The sequence below is a fragment of the Caretta caretta genome, chromosome 3 (genome assembly GCF_965140235.1).
Source record: "Caretta caretta isolate rCarCar2 chromosome 3, rCarCar1.hap1, whole genome shotgun sequence".
Lineage (NCBI taxonomy): Eukaryota > Metazoa > Chordata > Testudines > Cheloniidae > Caretta > Caretta caretta.
In genome coordinates, this window is record NC_134208.1 from 160,879,617 (window position 1) to 160,898,610 (window position 18,994).

At 46.3% G+C, this 18,994-nt stretch overlaps 1 protein-coding gene across 1 annotated transcript in view; it reads left to right on the forward strand.

Moving 5' to 3' along the window:
• LOC125633669 (calpain-8) overlaps nucleotides 1-4,887 on the forward strand; it is a 51,476-nt gene extending 46,589 nt beyond the window's left edge. The window contains exons 18-21 of the mRNA XM_048843289.2: nucleotides 643-721; nucleotides 1,466-1,582; nucleotides 3,674-3,732; nucleotides 4,643-4,887. Of these exons, the coding sequence (XP_048699246.2) occupies nucleotides 643-721; nucleotides 1,466-1,582; nucleotides 3,674-3,732; nucleotides 4,643-4,666 (279 nt within the window). The 3' untranslated portion in view covers nucleotides 4,667-4,887. The remainder of the gene's footprint in view (nucleotides 1-642; nucleotides 722-1,465; nucleotides 1,583-3,673; nucleotides 3,733-4,642) is intronic.
• The last annotated feature ends 14,107 nt before the right edge of the window (nucleotides 4,888-18,994 follow it).

Below are 18,994 nucleotides of genomic sequence, written 5' to 3' on the forward strand. Positions count from 1 at the left end.
CAGTTTAAAGAAGGCCAAAGTTTGGACTTAACCTACTTGATAATGCCCCTTTAAGATAAGCTTTTGGGATGGTACGCATTACAGGCCTGCTCCTGTGAAGTGCAGAGCTCCCTCCTTTCCCATTGAAGCCAAGGAGGAGGTGCTTAGCTCCTCACAGGTTGGACACATTCTGATCACCAGCATGCAATGAGTAGATGGCCTGCGTAAATGAAAACATGCCCCAAGTGCAGTTTCCCCTCTGAGCTGCAGGCCAGAATAGTTTCTAATTACTCAGCTAGAGCTGGCTAGCAGATCAATTGGCTGTGAGAACTGCCTGTTGTTTCTTTTGAAGTGCTAACCAAAATGGAAGTTGTATATTACAGTGTTCGCTGAGTGAGGGGGATATTCCTCAAGGGCCTATTTGCCACAGCACAACATGCCGATGGGCAAGCTGCCAGACCACTGGGAATAGTTTCCCAGGGCACAGTTTGCCATTAGCTAATTGAAAATTTTCCTTCAGTCATTTACACTTTCAGAGAAAAGATGCATTGGCTGGCAGTAGCGATGCATTGGCTGGCAGTAGCAATGCATCTCCCAGTCAGTCAGATAGGGCTCCTAACAGTCTAAAGGCAGACTCAATACTTCCTCTTTCTTCTGCTGCAGGAGATCTACAAGAAAGTGGATACGGACTATTCTGGTACCATAGATGCTCATGAGATGCGAAATGCCCTCAAGGAAGCAGGTAAATATCACGTGTAGAAAGGATGCCCTAATGTGGTATTCCGTATTTTAAAAAAATGAAAATATTGAGGCATTCTGACTACTCTACTATCCCTCCTGCCTCGTAGCCTCATAATTGTGGTGACATCATTGACTTGCCTCTCTCTCTTCCTGATCCCCATGTATATCCCCTGGCCACGCCTCTTCCTTGGCCGTACTGTCCACTTCTGGGGTGGTGCTGGCCAGCTCTGGACCCCCTGCAGGATCAGTTTTTCTGTGGATGATTTGTATCTCTGCAAGCTCTTTCCTGGGGGACTTTCTGTGGGTGGGTCCCTGCACTCTGGATTAGGCCAGAAGACGTCTCATTAACATGATCCTAAATCAAGCCCTAAAACTCAACACCAGCGTGTTATGTAGGTAATGGACTCTGCTGCAATTGCTGCTGTTTGGCTCAGGCCCCAGGAGTGCAGTAAGTCATATTAATTAGGTGCTTATCTCAGGATATAGGGCTAAGGAACTCTGCAGAACAAGTGGAACATATACAGTTTGTCAAGGTTTTGGGAAGAGAATTATGCCTGTCTCCACCATAGCACAATGGGCTATAGAAAGGAGAATACACAGTAGAGATAATGGAGACCAACAACTCTTCTAGGAGGAATAGTCCATAATTCTTCAGCCACGTCTTTCTGCAGCTGCAAAAATTCCATGTGCAACCTGCATTAAAAAGTGTATGTAACTGCTGCTTGAGTGATTTCTGTGCTTTCAGGTTTCACTCTCAACAATAAGGTGCAAAACATCATTGCTATCCGCTACGCCGACAGCAAGATGACCATTGACTTTGACGGCTTTGTTGCCTGTATGATCCACCTAGAGACCCTCTTCAGTAAGTTCCTTCTTTTGAAGCCGCTGAGCAGAACTGCTGAACATTGCGGGGGGGGGGGGAAGGGGGGTGTTTGTTCAGTGCTTGGTATTTTTGTTTAAATTGGAGTGCTGAGTGCAGAGTACTGTGTGGAAGTGTAAGGGAGCCAGCAAAACTGGCTCTGCTGCGCAAACCAATAGAGAAGGCCCCAGACAAAAACTGGAGGAATTCAGTCCAGATCCAAACCTTAATCATCTTTCTTCTAGACAATAGTCATGGACTAGATTGTGGAGCACTTACTCAGCCTGGAAGAATCTCCTACTCATGCAAGTAGGCCACTGGCTTCAATGAGACTATTTGTGTTAGTAAATGTTCAACCAAATGAGTAAGGCTTGTGCAATCTAGCCGTAAATTTGCACTTACAGACACATTTTTAAAGGTTCTAGGTCCCTAAAGATGTAGATGAGTGCCTAGTGGGGTTTTCAATGGGAGTTAGGTGCCTAGGTTGTCTTGAAAATCTCACTAGGTACCTATCTGCATCTTTAGGCACTTTATATCTTTAAAAATCTGTCCCTCTGAGCTTTGCAAGCCATACCTCTTTAATCTTCACAGCACCCCCATTAGCTCCATTTCAGAAGTGAAGAAAGGAAGGCATGGAGAGGTTAAGAGACTTGCCTCAAGCCAACCAGGAAGCCCCTGGGCAGAACTGGGAACAGGAGTTAGGCATCCCTAGCTCAGCCAACCAAATGTATCCATGCTGGAGGCTTGCCACCATGGCCTGCCCTTTCCTCGGTTCTCTAGTCCACACTGAATTTAGCAACTCCAATGGGTTCTGAGAATGGCAAAGTTTCAAAATGGGGAAGGTGAAAGCTGTTCTGATAAAAATAAGAACTGGCCCAAATCTTCACCTGAAAGTCAAACCGAAACCAAACCAACTTCTCTAACTTGTTCAAATGATTTCTGGGTGCCATTTATCTCAAATGAACCTCTGAACCCTTTTTAAGGTTTGCCCAGCACCAGTTCAAAGCCCTTTGTCTGTAAAAGGGTCAAGGATGCAGATTATTCTCTTGTATTGAGGCTTGGTTAATTAAAAATAAACTCAATGTTCACAATGAGAAGACAGTGGAAATATAGAATATGCTTTTGTTTCGGGGCAGTGAAGGAGTTTCATGGGTTTGTATGGCTATAAAAATCAGATTTTGTATCTAATCAGCCACTTAAGAAGCTGTTGTACTCTAGGATTATGGGAGGGAGGAAAAGGAGTAGCCATCTAACCTCCTGTTGTAAATTCTGAAGAAACACCCAGTATAATAATAGATCAAGGACAGTCTGATTCTTTTAGGGATTGTTGATAGAGATGGGCTGACAAAAGAGGAGAACTCACTTACTCTTTTGAATGAATGCAGTCTAATGTTAACTGTTCCATTTGACTGACCATTGGGGATTCTTCCAAGATGGTGAAACGCTTTTCTTAATCCTCCTATGACTTATAATCACATGCACTATGTTTCCAGTGCTCTGCCCCCACATTAGTCATCTCCCACTAGTGATATAAAGAAAAGGAGTACTTGTGGCACCTTAGAGACTAATTTCAGGTTTCAGAGTAACAGCCGTGTTAGTCTGTATTCGCAAAAAGAAAAGGAGTACTTGTGGCACCTTGGAGACTAACCAATTTATTTGAGCATGAGCTTTCGTGAGCTACAGCCACAAGTACTCCTTTTCTTAGAGACTAACAAATTTATTTGAGCATAAGCTTTCGTGAGCTACAGATCACTTTAGTGATATAGTTTACCTTATCTGTGCCTGGGTCAGATCTCAGATTCATGGGTGCATCCCTACATATCATGTGAAATGGCCAGTGCTTTGTGGCTGTCCTGTTCTGAACACACAATGTGTCATAGTGGGTCCCGCCTGATATGCTATCCCATGCTTATAAGTGGCTTATGAATGATACTTAAGAGGAAGGGAGGGAAATAATCTGTAATGCTCCTATCCAATTGTGACTCAAAATTTGCACCTGAATCCAGATTTGAATAGGCCACGGAGGGAGGCCTCCATATTTTGTCAGACACCGTGTTACTTATATTTTATTTCTTCCCTTCTTTTGTTCTTCAGAAATGTTCCAGCTCCTAGACAAAGACAAGAATGGAGTCATCCAGCTCTCTTTGGCTGAGGTAAGGCTAGTTACATCAAACTACCCTATGGTTAAACTGTTGTGATGACTGGTCACAATTAAAACATATTTCCCCAGGATGTCCATTATCAGCTTTATAAACAAATGAAATAGCGATTCAAACAGGAGACCTACTGAAGATTCAGCAGCGAAAGAGAGATTTTTCAGACAAAAAGCTCTTACTAAAATCCTTCCTAAGCCAGTAGTTGTTCTTCCAGAGAATGAACACTTATCACACATACAGTGAGAGAGAATTTATTCAAAATGCCTCCATTTGTCTAGGAGATGATATCCTTATGGGTATTTTCATTCTCTTCTTTTAAAGTGGAGCAAACCACTAGAAAATGCACAGCAGGGAACAATTCTTGCAGAGGCAGAGGGTGAACTAAATGACCTAACAGCACCTGAAAAAGACCTTTTAAGATGTCATGTCTTTCCCCCCACCCCCTCCTTTTTAAATGAGGGTTTTCATTATTCAAACCAAAGTTGTTCAAAAGTAATGAGGCCCAGTCCTTCCTCTGCAGGGAAAATCCAAGTGGAAAAATGAATGGCAGTCCCCCACTATGATTCCAGTGGCAGTTCGTTGTATCCTGTTAAGATGTGGGAGGAATCTGGCTCCACGATTTTTTTTTTTAAAGATCATGCATCTCTTTTTGTTGCATTCTCTCATCCCAAGAGAGTGGCCTATTTGCAAAGTTTGAAGCAGCTCCCAGTTCTGAACTTCCCCAAAGTTCAAGAGCAATTGGATCTGTGGGTTTTTGTTTACCCCATAAAAGAAATTTAGATGCTGATCTAATCTTCCCCAAAGTCCCGTGGTGTTTGGATCCATAGTTTCAGAGCCCATATGTAGTTCCACTAAAGACATGTAATGGACCTTCTAGACAAACTCCTTTTTTCTCTTCCTCCCACAGTGGCTGTGCTGCACAGTGGTTTGAGCCGTTGCATCTGAATTGAGCAGAGATCCCCATGACTCTTGCAAACGTGTTGTGATTTTCATATGCCTGGAAGCTTGGAAGATATTTATTTCCTGTGTATCTGAGTGACTCTCAATCTGCTGCTCCCCTCTTACGGGGAGAAAAAATTCTCTCTCAATCACCAGCAACTTATTTTAAGCCAAAATGAAAATAAAATGACCCCTTGCCATTTGGAAAACAAACACTGCAATGATACTTTAAAAACACACAAACAAAAAACCTTTTCTTTTTTCTGCCTGAGGAGTATTTTTGTGTCATGCTGAAATGTCATGAATTACAATTACTACAGATAGGCCCAAAGGGCATAACTTAGATTCAAATTCCAGCTCCCCACCAATATTCAGCAGTGTTCAGATCCAAACAGCTGGTCTGGATAGAAAGGGTCAGCTACAAAATTTGTATCAGATTCTGAAGCATCCACCCATATCCTGCATTTGAATCTAGGAGCTTGGTTTGGGCCCATCTCTAAGACTTCGTTTAGTGACCTGGTTTAGTCTATTCCATTTAGATCCTTATAACACCTGAGTGCCTTCCAGATTGAGAATAAACAAGGAGGATCGCATCTGTCATTTTTTAGTGAGCAGGAGAAGGAGGAGGGAATCTGAAGGCCCTTTTTACAAACATGTTTCATTTATGGCTCTTTTGTATGTTTTCAAGGAGGAGAAGGAGAGGGCAAGGTGGTAAGGAAAGAATGTGATTTGTGCTTTCAGTAGGGACATTGGTTGATAACAAACCTTGTCAGTGATCCACATGCAGGTCCAAAAACAAATATTTACATTTAATAGGTAAAAAAGGGGAGTGTGCAGCCTGGGAAGGAGTCCTATTAGCTCATCTCACTAGAAACCTGAAAGAGCCTACAGGATGGTTTGCAACTTCAGCTGGAGGGTAAAGTTTCCAAACATGGAATCACTGGAAGTTGCAGTTTTTGAAACTGAGGCCAGCAATCAGGGCCGTCCTTACCCATACGCAAAGTACACAGCTGTGTAGGGCACCAGGAAATTTGGGGCACCACATTTCCTGGTGCCCTACGCAGCTGCATGCTGCTCCAGCCCCTGCTCCACCCCAGCCCCGCCTCTTCTCGCCCCTGCTCTGCCCCATCCCCGCCCCCATCCCCTAAGGACTGCAGCAGGGCCGGGCCTGCACTCACCAGCCACGGGAAGTACAGACCTGGCCCTAGCCGCGCCGCTGGTGAGGGCTGGGAGGTGGTTCCCTCCTGTCCCCCAAGCCAGCCCCCCCACATGGAGGCCTGGGGCCCCACACACCACGCACCCCAGAATAGCCAGGGATGGCCCTACCTGCAACCCACACAGAAGCAAATGCACAACAGTGACAGAGGATGCAGCTTCTTTAGAATCAGTGGAGTTGCTCCTGCTTAGAACTGTGTGATTGGGCTCTTGGTCATTAATTAAAGATCCTCTGAAAGCTCCAGCGTCCTGGCTGGCCAACTTCTAATTTGAGGAATTACATTCTGCCTGACTAACTATATTCTGCAGCTTCATTTGGAGAAGTTATTTTCCATTCCCCTTCTTAATTGTCATCACACTAATAAATCTGATCTACAGTGTTGCTAGCACAGAATAGCTGCCATGATCCGTCCCAGAGGTGGCTGTGTTCAGGTGACGTGAATGGCCTCTATACAACTCTATACAGGTATAGGGCAAAATTCTTCTCTCTCACTGACGTGGGGATCTCTGCTGCCTGCAATGTTCAGGATTTGTTTGACACAGGAACATCATTCTTGCAATAAGGGCAAAATTAGCATTTAGTGGGTTGTTTGGCATATAAGAACAGAACATTTTACCCTTGGTTTATAACAGGGGCGGGCAAACTTTTTGGCCTGAGGGCTGCATCGGGTTTCGGAAATTGTATGGAGGGCCGGTTAGGGGAGGCTGTGCCTCCCCAAACAGCCAGGCTTGGCCCGCCCCCAGCCCGTGGACTCCTACCCCATCCAATCCCTGCCCTCTGACTGCCCCCGCCACTCCGTCCAACCCCCCCCTCCTTCCTGATTCCCCCCCTACCCCCCGGGACCCTTACCAAATCCAACCACCCCTTCTCCCTGTCCCCTGACTGCCCCCTGCCAACCCATCCAACCCCTCCTCTCCTTCCTGACTGCCCCCCCAGGACCCCTACCCCAATTCAACCCCTCTGTTCCCCACCCTCTGACCGCCCCAACCCCTGTCCATGTCACCCCCCCCCCCAAACTCCCCTGCCCTCTATCCAACCCTTGCACTGCCTGGAGAACCGGTGGCTGGAGCCCAGCTGGAGTCAGCCATGCCATTGTGCAGCACAGAGCACCGGGTCAGGCCGGGCTCTGCAGCTGCGTGGCCCCAGGAGCTCGCAGCCCCCCCTGCCCAGAGCATTGCACCGGGATCACAGTTAGCTGAGGCTACAGGGGAGGGGGAACAGCGTGGGAGGGGCTGGGGGCAAGCCTCCCGGGCCAGGAGTTCAGGGACCGGGCAGGAGGGTCCCACAGGCCGTAGTTTGCCCACCTCTGGTTTATAAAATGCTCTGGGATCCTTGCGGATGAAAAGTACCATGTACAGTGAAACCTGTGCTAATGATCAGCTGGGTAGGGTGGGCACCTTCCCTAAGGTCCAGTAAAATCTCTGGCCTCGAGAGAGTTCCTCTCTATTAATTGCAGTGTGTTATACACTGTAGCTACCCAGCAGTCCCTTTGGCAATTAAGGGGTCTCACTATAACTACAGGGACTGTAATGACCTGGCTAGTGTGTGTGTATGCGACAAGCTCCCACCTTGCTGCAGAGGGAATGAAAGAGGAGCTCCTGCCCACCCACTATTGGGAGGTCCAGCCTTGGACCTTGAAAAAGAAGCGGATGACTGATATAAGGCTCAAACCCTCTCAGCTTCTTTGCCCCAAGGCCACTTCCTTCACCTCTTCCCAAAGTACTTCCCTCATGACCCAGAAGGATTTACACGGTCTGTTGTGTAACAGCGTCTCGCTCTCCAGCCAACCTTCCCCTTGTTGGGAGTGCTGTCTTCAGGCTTTCTTAGACGTCCAGGAGCAAAAGTCCAAATAAATAACAAAATCCAGACTAAACAAGCTTCCCCTTCCTGGGGTTTCTTCTTCAGCCTTCTGGGCTTGCATGGCCATTTAACAGACCCTCTTATCAGTTTTCCCTCTTAAGTGGGAAGGGATCTGGTGGTATCTTCTGGCCCCTTCATAGAATTCTTTGCCTCTAATGCTCAGCTGTCCCTCCAGACTTCAATTCCCAGCAGAATGGGTGTGACCAAAACCAGGGTGGTGCTGGATCCAGCTGCCCCACTACCCCCTAGTGGATGCATATGAACTGCTCACTGAGGTATCATAGACCCTATACCAGTAACAGAAAAAAATTCTCCTCTAGTTCAAGTAGCAGGGTCTGAGTTTTTGGAGCAAGGGGGTCTTAGGTCTTTCTCTTCCATCCCTGGAGATCTGATTGGCTATGCTGTACAGCATAGTGACAACTGTCTGACGTGGCCAGGGATTTCTGACAGTGCTACTATCCCTCACAAAACAGCGTAATAATCTGCATGCACCTGTGTGTCTAAACAGAGAGAAGTCAGGGATGGGATGGAGCTCCCAGAGGCCCTAGCTCTCTCCAGCAAGTGCTCTCTGCCAGTTGAGCCAAACGAACACCTCCCCCCAGCACAGAATCCTGAGTATGTCCCACAATTCCTTACCAGCCACGCAGCACAGCAAGATAACAGCATGCAGCTCTGGATTAGCTTTCTGCTCACATCCGCTAGTCATCAATTTAGTCCAATTACGCATGATCACAGAGGTGTCTCGCAACAGGACGGGGTAAATCAAATAGAGAAATCCACTGGATGATCCTCCTGCCCCTCTCCTCTTCTCAGGCAAAATGCCCCCATTTCAATACACCTCCTACCTATCTCTGTGTCTCTCGCTCACCTTTCCAGGCTGGGCAGAGTGCTGCACTCCATCCTCCTTTATCTGTAGGAGGCAGGCCGTTCTAGTGGAGCTACTTCCTCTTTTATTTGTTCTTTGAGCACAGCACTTGGTATCTGGTCTCCAGACAACTGCTCAAAAGTAAGCCTTGTCATTGAATACACTTCTCCTTGCCACTTGGCTGCATCTGCAAAAAGATGATTGAGGTCATCTTGTTTCTCTTCCTCATACGACAAGCCAAACAAGTGTCTGTGCACGTCAGTCCCTCTTCTACCCTTGGCCCTAATTGCTTGTTGACTAAAATGCCTGCAGCTGCTATTAGGGGCGATGCAGGACAGTGTGAGGGGTGGACTGAGCCTGGGGCTTGGAGTCAGGAACTCCTGAGTTCTGATCCCTTGTTGTGTGGCCATGGCTTCAAAGTTGCCAAGCGCCTATAGCTGCCACGTGACTTGAGTGACTTCATCGCTTCATGTCAGTTCTTCTCGCCGTATAATGGGGATCATATGGCAGGGGTGTTGCAAGGGCTCACTAATTCAGGTCTGTAATGTGCGCAGTATTAGTAGGAAAACCTGACTGTGCCTGGCTGGGATTCCTAGCGCTTCGCATGTAGGATGGCAAAGAAGAATTTACCCATGGGAACAATGCAGTGGCTAGTCTATCCGCTCTCTTCCCGCCCTCCCATACTTTGAAGGAATGTTTCCATTGACTGTGCTGAAGCCCATGCATCATGGTGCCCTGCAAAGCCAAAATCTCTCTCTGTGTTGCTGAGGTAGAGTGTAGTAAATATTGGCCAAGGTCCAGATGGCCATACTCACTTGTGGCCAGTTTGTCTTACATCTGTGTAGTCACATTAGTTCAAATGGCTGTAATTCCTACCAAAGAAGCATTTTACACCAACTTTGCACAGGACTAAATGACAGTGTGAGATACAAGGCTGTGGAGAATGAGGCCCTGAATAAAGCTGGTTTGTCAGCAGGAGAATCAGGCCCAGCAAGTGCAAATAGCTGCCTCAGCTTCTGCCTTAGCTGTCAAAGGAGATCCCACAGTGTAAAGTGATTGCTCGCATAGTGCGGGAGAGTTTTTTCATGGGGAATTACTGGGGTTCTCCTTCATCTTCCCTGTCATCTCAGGCTACAGACCTTGGTTTATGCCTCAGAAAAGGAGTGGTCCAGAAACCTCTTCCCCCAGGATTTACTCAAAGGGATGCTGCTGAACCTAACTCCAATTAATTTTTGGTGGGTCTGCATTTCCACATAGTTTCAGGCTGCCTGCCAGGCCTGGAAGTGCTGCAAGAACATGAACACTTCCTTCCTTGCACTATTTCCAACCCGGACAGGCAGTTTCTGAAACCTCAGCCTGGCATCAGAATCCCAGTGCAACTTTACAGCCTTGGGAGATTCAGATAAATTTCATAAAATCAATGCAGTGTTTAGGTGCAAGAGGAACCCAACCGCCCTCACTTTTGAAGCTTCCCCACTACTAATGATGTTTACTCACCCTCTTTACCGCTCTCATATCTTGGGACTGACATGGCTACACATACACTGTATACCTACTTTTAAAAAGCATCGGGATTGGACTGCAGTGGTTCCAAACAATCTGGAAACTGTAGGGGACAATTTCCTGGTGCAAGTGCTGGAGGAACCAACTAGGGGCAGAGCTCTTCTTGACCTGCTGCTCACAAACCAGGAAGAATTAGTAGGGGAAGCTAAAGTGGATGGGAACCTGGGAGGCAGTGACCGTGAGATGGTCGAGTTCAGGATCCTGACACAGGGAAGAAAGGAAAGCAGCAGAATACGGACCCTGGACTTCAGAAAAGCAGACTGACTCCCTCCGGGAACTGATGGGCAGGATCCCCTGGGAGAATAACATGAGGGGGAAAGGAGTCCAGGAGAGCTGGCTGTATTTTAAAGAATCCTTATTGTGGTTACAGGGACAAACCATCCCGATGTGTCGAAAGACTAGTAAATATGGCAGGCGACCAGCTTGGCTTAACAGTGAAATCCTTGCTGATCTTAAACACAAAAAAGAGGCTTACAAGAAGTGGAAGATTGGACAAATGACCAGGGATGAGTATATAAATATTGCTCGGGCATGTAGGAATGAAATCAGGAAGGCTAAATCACACCTGGAGTTGCAGCTAGCGAGGGATGTTAAGAGTAACAAGAAGGGTTTCTTCAGGTATGTTCGCAACAAGAAGAAAGCCAAGGCAAGTGTGGGCCCCTTACTGAATGAGGGAGGCAACCTAGTGACAGAGGATGTGGAAAAAGCTAATGTACTCAATGCTTTTTTGCCTCTGTCTTCACGAACAAGGTCAGCTCCCAGACTGCTGCACTGGGCAGCACAGCATGGGGAGGAGGTGGCCAGCCCTCTGTGAAGGAAGAAATGGTTCGAGACTATTTAGAAAAACTGGACGTGCACAAGTCCCTGGGGCCGGATGCGTTGCATCCAAGAGTGCTAAAGGAGTTGGCGGATGTGATTGCAGAGCCATTGGCCATTATCTTTGAAAACTCATGGTGATTGGGGGAAGTCCCGGATGACTGGAAAAAGGCTAATGTAGTGCCCATCTTTTAAAAAGGGAAGGAGGAGGATCCTAGGAACTACAGGCCAGTCAGCCTCACCTCAGTCCCTGGAAAAATCATGGAGCATGTCCTCAAGGAATTAATTCTGAAGCACTTAGAGGAGAGGAAAGTGATCAGGAACAGTCAGCGTGGATTCACCAAGGGAAAGTCATGCTTGACTAACCTAATTGCCTTCTATGATGAGATAACTAGTTCTGTGGATGAAGGGAAAGCAGTGGACGTGTTATTCCTCAACTTTAGAAAAGCTTTTGACACGGTCTCCCACAGTATTCTTGTCAGCAAGTTAAAGAAGTATGGGCTGGATGGATGCACTACAAGGTGGGTAGAAAGTTGGCTAGATTGTCGGGCTCAACGGGTAGTGATCAATGGCTCCATGTCTAGTTGGCAGCTGGTATCTAGCGGAGTGCCCCAAGGGTCAGTCCTGGGGCCGGTTTTGTTCAATATCTTCATTAATGATCTGGAGGATGGTGTGGATTGCACCCTCAGCAAGTTTGTGGATGACACTAAACTGGGAGGAGTGGTAGATACGCTGGAGGGTAGGGATAGGATACAGAGGGACCTAGAAAAATTGGAGGATTGGGCCAAAAGAAATCTGATGAGGTTCAACAAGGACAAGTGCAGAGTCCTGCACTTATGACGGAAGAATCCAATGCACCGCTACAAACTAGGGACCGAATGGCTAGGCAGCAGTTCTGCAGAGAAGGACCTAGGGGTGACAGTGGACGAGAAGCTGGATATGAGTCAACAGTGTGCCCTTGTTGCCAAGAGGGCCAATGGCATTTTGCGATGTATAAGTAGGGGCATTGCCAGCAGATCGAGGGACGTGATCATTCCCCTCTATTCGACATTGGTGAGGCCTCATCTGGAGTACTGTGTCCAGTTTTGGGCTCCACACTACAAGAAGGATGTGGAGAAATTGGAGAGAGTCCAGCGAAGGGCAACAAAAATGATTAGGGGTCTGGAACACATGACTTATGAGAAGAGGCTGAGGGAACTGGGATTGTTTAGTCTGCGGAAGAGAAGAATGAGGGGGGATTTGATAGCTGCTTTTAACTACCTGAAAGGTGGATCCAAAGAGGATGGATCTAGACTATTCTCAGTGATAGCAGATGACAGGACAAGGAGTAATGGTCTCAAGTTGCAGTGGGGGAAATTTAGGTTGGATATTGGGAAAAACTTTTTCACTAGGAGGGTGGTGAAACACTGGAATGCATTACCTAAGGAGGTGGTGGAATCCCCTTCCTTAGAAGTTTTTAAGGTCAGGCTTGACAAAGCCCTGGCTGGGATGATTTAGTTGGGGATTGGTCCTGCTCTGGGCAGGGGGTTGGACTAGATGACCTCCAGAGGTCCCTTCCAACTCTGATATTCTATGATTCTATGAATCTAATGTCCAAGTGACACTGCAGTGTTCTGGGATATTACCCTTTTCTACAGTAGTGCATCTCTGTGAGACAGTCTGGTCCAAATCCAGTCCTGGCAGAAATGGATACAATTCCTGTTCATCTCGGTAGGAGATGCACCTACTTGCTCCCGATCTCAGCGGGATCTCATGTGTTTACCCAAGCTAGGCTAGTCTTGCTCCTTTTAGCTTCTTCAGCAGGTATGGTTGTGAAACTGTTTCCCCCTTGTCCAAAAGGACTCTCTCATCGTCTCCCTTGTTCACACTGTAGAATCTCCTTCTAACATTATAGCTGCTTTAACCTCATGACCTGTGGTGTGAGGTCAGCCAGGCATTAATCAGTTCACGGCCACTCTCAGTCTTCCAGAGCACTGTGAACAAAGGATGGTGGAAGCACCACTCACAGGTAGTCACAAGCCTGTCAAGCCACAGATGTAGCCATGTGATCAGCTAGTTGGCTTGTCCCCCAGGCTGGACTTTCAGCAGTGGCTCAGAGACCTGAGTTCTGGATCACCAGTGAAGCCACTAGGAGGTACCACACAGAAAGCAGCATAAGTGTCTTTCAGCTTCACTTGGAAGGTTTGCATTAACACACTTCCCTCTAATCTGGTAGGGCAACAGCATCACAGATAGACACACAGGTCTAGTAGGCAGCCCAACACAATGCTGTGATCTCCAAGTCAGAGATAAGTTAATATGCTTTGGAGCCTACTGAGCGTCTACAGTGAGACACCTGCACTGAGTTTTCACGAGGGATCCACAGGTCCCATTGCGGTCAGCACCTCTGAAAAACCAGGCCACTTATTTTTGTGCGCCCAGGTTTTAAAATGTTGGCTGAAGCCTTTAAAGAAAGAAAAGCGCAGAAATGGGAGAGGGAAGCACAATGCTGAGCTGGTTATAAAATCATAAAGGTTCACATTTATTTATTTATTTTGATAAAGAACTAAACCTCTTTTGGAATAGTTCAGCTGCAGATGGCAGCAGAATTGAGGCTTTCAGGGGTCTTTCACTTCTGCAGGCAAAAATCCTTCACCTGTAGGAGAAGGGGATTGCCCACTTTAGTTCCCCAATGGGGCAGTGTCCTAGGACCACCACTCCCCCACACACCTGAACGTTAGAGACATCCACCTCAATTTTGGTTTGAAATCCCTATGCTGGCAGCAGTCAGAGAGAGGGTGACCCTTCCTCTTTACTTTGGTTGCTTTACCTGATCATCTTTCAAGAAGTCATTCCAAGTTGGAGGTGTCTGAGATATTAGAGGTGCATCAGCAATGAAGTGTGTCCCAAGCCAGTGTGATCATTAGAGGTTTAAGAGCCACAATGGCCAGCTGGGTCCAGTATAGCTTACAGCATATTCCCATTTGTTACTATTTAATTGCACATAATACTTGTTCATTAATTTTCAGTGGAGCTAGCTAGGAATCAGAAAGCATGATTAGCACTGAACCAGGGATTACTCACATGTGAGGATTATTCTTTAATTTTATTACCCTATTGCACCTCAGGCCAAGAGCAGTTTGCTGTATGTCCACACGTTTTGGCTAGAGGGCAGTAGAAACTGTTACTTCAGCCAGGACCTGCTGGTCCTGCTTTAATATTGTTGTTTTTAGGCTGTCAGTGAAGGCCCGGAAGAACATTACACTGTTCATTAGGTAACACCTTTCTGCTGTGAAAATCTTGCTCAGTAAGAAGTGAAGTAGCAGTGGAAATGGAGATTAGAAAAATATATGTGATTTCAGAGGGAATTAGCATGGAGTGAATTAAACAGGGGAAAGGAGAGTAAGAGAAGAGGAAAACAAGAGAAAATGATAAAGAAGCAATTGTGTCTAATTTGTAAACACCATTAGTCAAAATCCTTTGAGATGGGCCCCCAGAGGTGATGACCGTAATAATAGTGAAGGTGTAGTCAATCCCAATAGTAATAAAGTGTCCCCACCAATGTTCCCTCTAATTTTTGACAGGCCGTGTGCGCAAAAAATGTCTTCTGTGCAAATTTTTGACAGGCTGTGTGCGCAAAAAAATTCTGTGCAAATTGTGCTTCTGTGCAAATTTTTGTGTGCATAGTGTTTCGCCGTGTGAGCGGGGTTTAGGGTCTGTGTGCACACGTGCACAGCTTAGAGGGAACATTGGTCCCTACCTTCTTCAATCTTAATTTCAGTTCAACAGGTTTTTCACTATTGATTGCTTTTGTACATCCCCCTCCAAACCATCTGTACCCCAAACATTGCAATGGTTGGTGAGTGCATGAGAACCTGAAAGAAGAGCTGACTAGACAAGTTCCGCTGTTCAAGCTGGGAGAAGTACAAAAGGTAAGTAAATGAACTGTATAACGGTGGAAGAGAATAGGAAATTCACAATTCATTGTCAGTATTCTGTGGTATTATTGCTAACTTGGATAATAAGAGACTTTGATCATTTTTAATTATATGAGCCAAATTGGAGGTCTTTGAGTAAAAAAAGGAAGGGGTCTCTTGTGTCTTAGGCAATGGACTGGGGTCAGAAGATTGTGGTTCAATTCCGAGCTCTATCACTGACTTTCTGTGTGCCCTTAGGCAAGTCACTTACTCTCTGTGTGTCTCTGGTTCCCCATCTGATTAAAAAAGGGATAATATCCTTCATTCAATCTTTTGGTGCTCCAGGTCCCCATCTATAAAGTGGAGTTAATAATATCTCCTTTCTCCTACCTTTTATCTGTTTTTTTCTATTGAGAGTTTCGGCTTCTTGAGGCCTTTTATTATGTGTATGCGTGATGGGGTGGAGTAGGCCCGGAGGCCCCTTGCTGAAGGCCTCAATGTCCTGCCACACTCATCCCAGGAAATCAGCAGTGGAGCTAAATCCTCCAAGCAGCCTATAGAGACTGCACAGGAAGCAGCCAATCAGGGAGAGGCAGCAAGGGGCTAGCCAATCAGAGTGTTGCAGGCTAGTATAAAAGGAGCTTTAGTGCAAACCCCAGTCAGTTCTTTGCTGGAGCCAGAGGAGTATTGCTGGTACTCCTGGTTGGCAAAAGGGAACTGCAGCACTATGGACAGCTCAGTACTGGCAGGGAGTGAGAAAGAGCTCCTCGCTGGTTGGCTGGGCCTGAACATAGAGAAGCCTTGAGGTAAGAGTGAAGCTTTGGTGATGGCTGGGGCTGTGGGGAAGTGGCCTAGGGGACTGAAAGCAGTTTTGTTAAAGGGATATGGGAGGGTGAGTGGCTGCTATTCTTAGGGTCCTTAGGCTGGGACCCAGAGCAGTGGGTGGGCCTGGAATCCCCCCCCCCCCCCCCGCGCCCAACCAATAGTCCACTGGAGAAGTGTCCTATAATTATTAGAGCATAAGCTTTCGTAGCCCACAAAAGCTTATGCTCTAATAAATTTGTTAGTCTCTAAGGTGCCACAAGTACTCCTGGTCTTTTTGCGGATATAGACTAACACGGCTGCAACTCTGAAACCTGTCCTATAATTGGACCGCAATAAGCCCCCAGCAGGGGATCTGAATTACTTAGTGGCCCAGCTGGGTCTAGGGCAAAACCATTGCCTCCAGGGAGGAAGCCCTGGGTTACAGCCTGATACCAAGGCAGGGACTGTTTAAAGACTGCAGCCACACCTGACCAGAAGGGGTGCTTGGGAGATGTGTGTGCCATGCTGTTACATTATGTACAGTGGCTAGCACTATGGGGCCACAATCTTGGTTGTGATCTGAAGGTGCTACTGTACTATTATAGTAAGTGTAACTCAGTGAGGACTTTTGAAATTGTACTTTTTGTTTTTAACTTGACACCATCCCTTTTATGTCCAAGATAGCGAATGTGTGAGATGCTGGAGGACTGAGCATGGTCCATGCTTTCAGGTAGAAGGAGGCTAAAAGGCTGCTAGGGAGTGGGAAGGAGGGTATCTATATGCCACTGGCCATGATTTGTTTCTGTTGGGCCTCCTGGCTTCCTGGGAAGTAGTGGGGATATGATGGGGTCCTGTCCATAAGCACTATTGGCATGACATTGATTTGAAAGGTCTTTCTTCTTTAGTGTCTGATACCCAATAAGGACTTATTTAGAAGCGTTTGATCAGGTAACAAGTATGTTTTCAAGCCATAATCCCATGACATTTATTAGGCACGTGACTATAGCTTGAAAACATATTTTTATCTGCACTCCCTGAGTGAAAGATCACACTTTGTCATACAACTGTCTGATTTAGCACTGTGAATAACATGCTGTCAATTGGATCCCTTGAAACATTTGCTTGTCAAGTACTTTTCATTCGGTTGTCTGATTTCCTTCAAATCTCACTGATTACCCAGCCTGAGCCCATTTTATGGGGCCTAAAAGAAGAGGTTCCATACCCAAATTTAGAATCTGTGAGCGAGGTATATGGATGGACATAGAAGACTAGAACAAAACAGGTGCCCCCTTTAGAATCATTTGGTTAGCTAGGGTCCTAATGAACCTTGAGCAGAGCCCTTTGGAGCCTCTGTATTAGGCTGAGAATGTGTTGCATATTTTGCTGCAGCTTTTGATAAGCCAAAGTGATCAAGTGTGTGTTGTGAATTAAGATCTCTGCAACTGGAGTGCTTCCTGGAGAAGGCTGGGGATAAAGGTCATCCAGAGACACACTGAAACCACCAGTAGACCTTTAAATAATACAGATATCAGACAAAATTGTGCTGTAGCTTGCCTTTAACCTATGCTCCCTAAACGTTTACTTCTAATTTAATTTTCTTAACTGCATTACAGTGTACTTCGTAATTACAGCAGGGAAACACTTGAGTTGTTATATATATATATATATATATATATATATATATATATATATAATAAAATATATATATTTATATATATTTATATAAAATATATATATTTTAATCTTAAATTATTCTGGTAGGCTCTGTACCAGCTAACTCTCCTGGCCTAATTTTATACTAGCTTTATGTAAGTGAGTACAAGCTGTTTGGCAAATCCTTTAACAAATCCTTCAACTGATGGAAAACTAAAACTGCAAGGGTGAGATTAGGAGACCCTTAATCACATTGAGGATCACTTTACCCCTTGAGTAGTACCATTGAAATCAATGGGACAACTTGCAGATGCCACTCAGTATGAGTAAGGGTGTTAAGAGCCGATGTAAAGAGGAAGCCATTTATAGTGCACAAGTTTTATTGGTCCTACAAAACTCAGCAACTATGCCACATTGTTAGTTTCATAGGCATGGGAAGTAGAGGTGCGGGGGTTGCTACAGCACCCCCAGGTTTTGCACCCAGTGCCCCAGCTGCTGGCCCCTGCCCCCACCCAGCTGCCTGCTCTGCACGTGGGGTCCTGCCTGGCCGCTGGCCCCAGGCCTGGGGTTTCCACTGCCAGCCCTGGGGGTCCTGCCCAGCTGCTAGTCCTGCATGCAGGGTTCCGGCCGCTGACCCCACACCTGGGGCTCCACACCCACCCCCAGCTGTGGCCCCAGGTGGGCTGGGCACTGGCTACTGCAAATCCACTTTATATCTGTGGATAGCTGCATCTGCGGACATAAATTTTGTATCCGCGCAGGGCTCTGCTTGTTGGGCAGAGTGGATGCAGCATGTTACAGGAGAGAGACATACCATGCTCTCTCATGGAGACTTACTTGTCTTCCTCCTTCCTTTTGCTGCTTTTCCTTCATTTAAAATAAAAGCCATTCAGAGTGGAAAGGACATAAGTTTGCTCTTTGTTTCTGGATGTGCATAGCAGTGGAGATTGTTAAAGGAATTCACAAAGCACAGTTCAGGGCAATTACTGCACTGGCTAAAAGATGCCTGATCAGTAGCAACCACTGCACAACAGGAAAAACATCTACAATTTACAATGTGTGGGGCCACGGACACTAAGATATATTAACAAGTGCTTCACGTAACCCCAGCCTCTTCCAATTGTGACAAAACTCAATGAGTTTCTGACTTCTTCCTCAGATATGCCCTCAAAGAGCTCGGCACACAAAGAATCCCTTTATGTAAGCTCCAGGTCCCCTGATGACTATAGTTCCCAGATCATTCTAACAATCCCTTCCCTAGAGTGCACCTGTCTTTAGATAGCGATGCGCCTACTTATAAAAGACTTTAGCTAAGAACATTAATGTGGAATGAACAAAAGCCCTTTGGAATTTTAAATACAGATCCCAATAGAGCTCAGTCCAGAATGGGAGAGTGGCTGGGCACCCAAAGGAACAAAGCCCTTTTGCTTTAACCATGTATTTATTCAAGATGGTGGTTGTTCAGGTTTTGGTCCTGGGCTTACCTTTCATTCTGCCCCTTAATGATGGTCTTGTCACCGCAAGGCCTGGCTTCAGTGTGAATGTTTATTTGCATCATCTATTTTAGTGACTCGTATTTGTTAGATGTGTTTGCTTTCAAATTGAATGTGATGTGCCCCAGGTGCTACAGCCAGGGGTACTGCACAA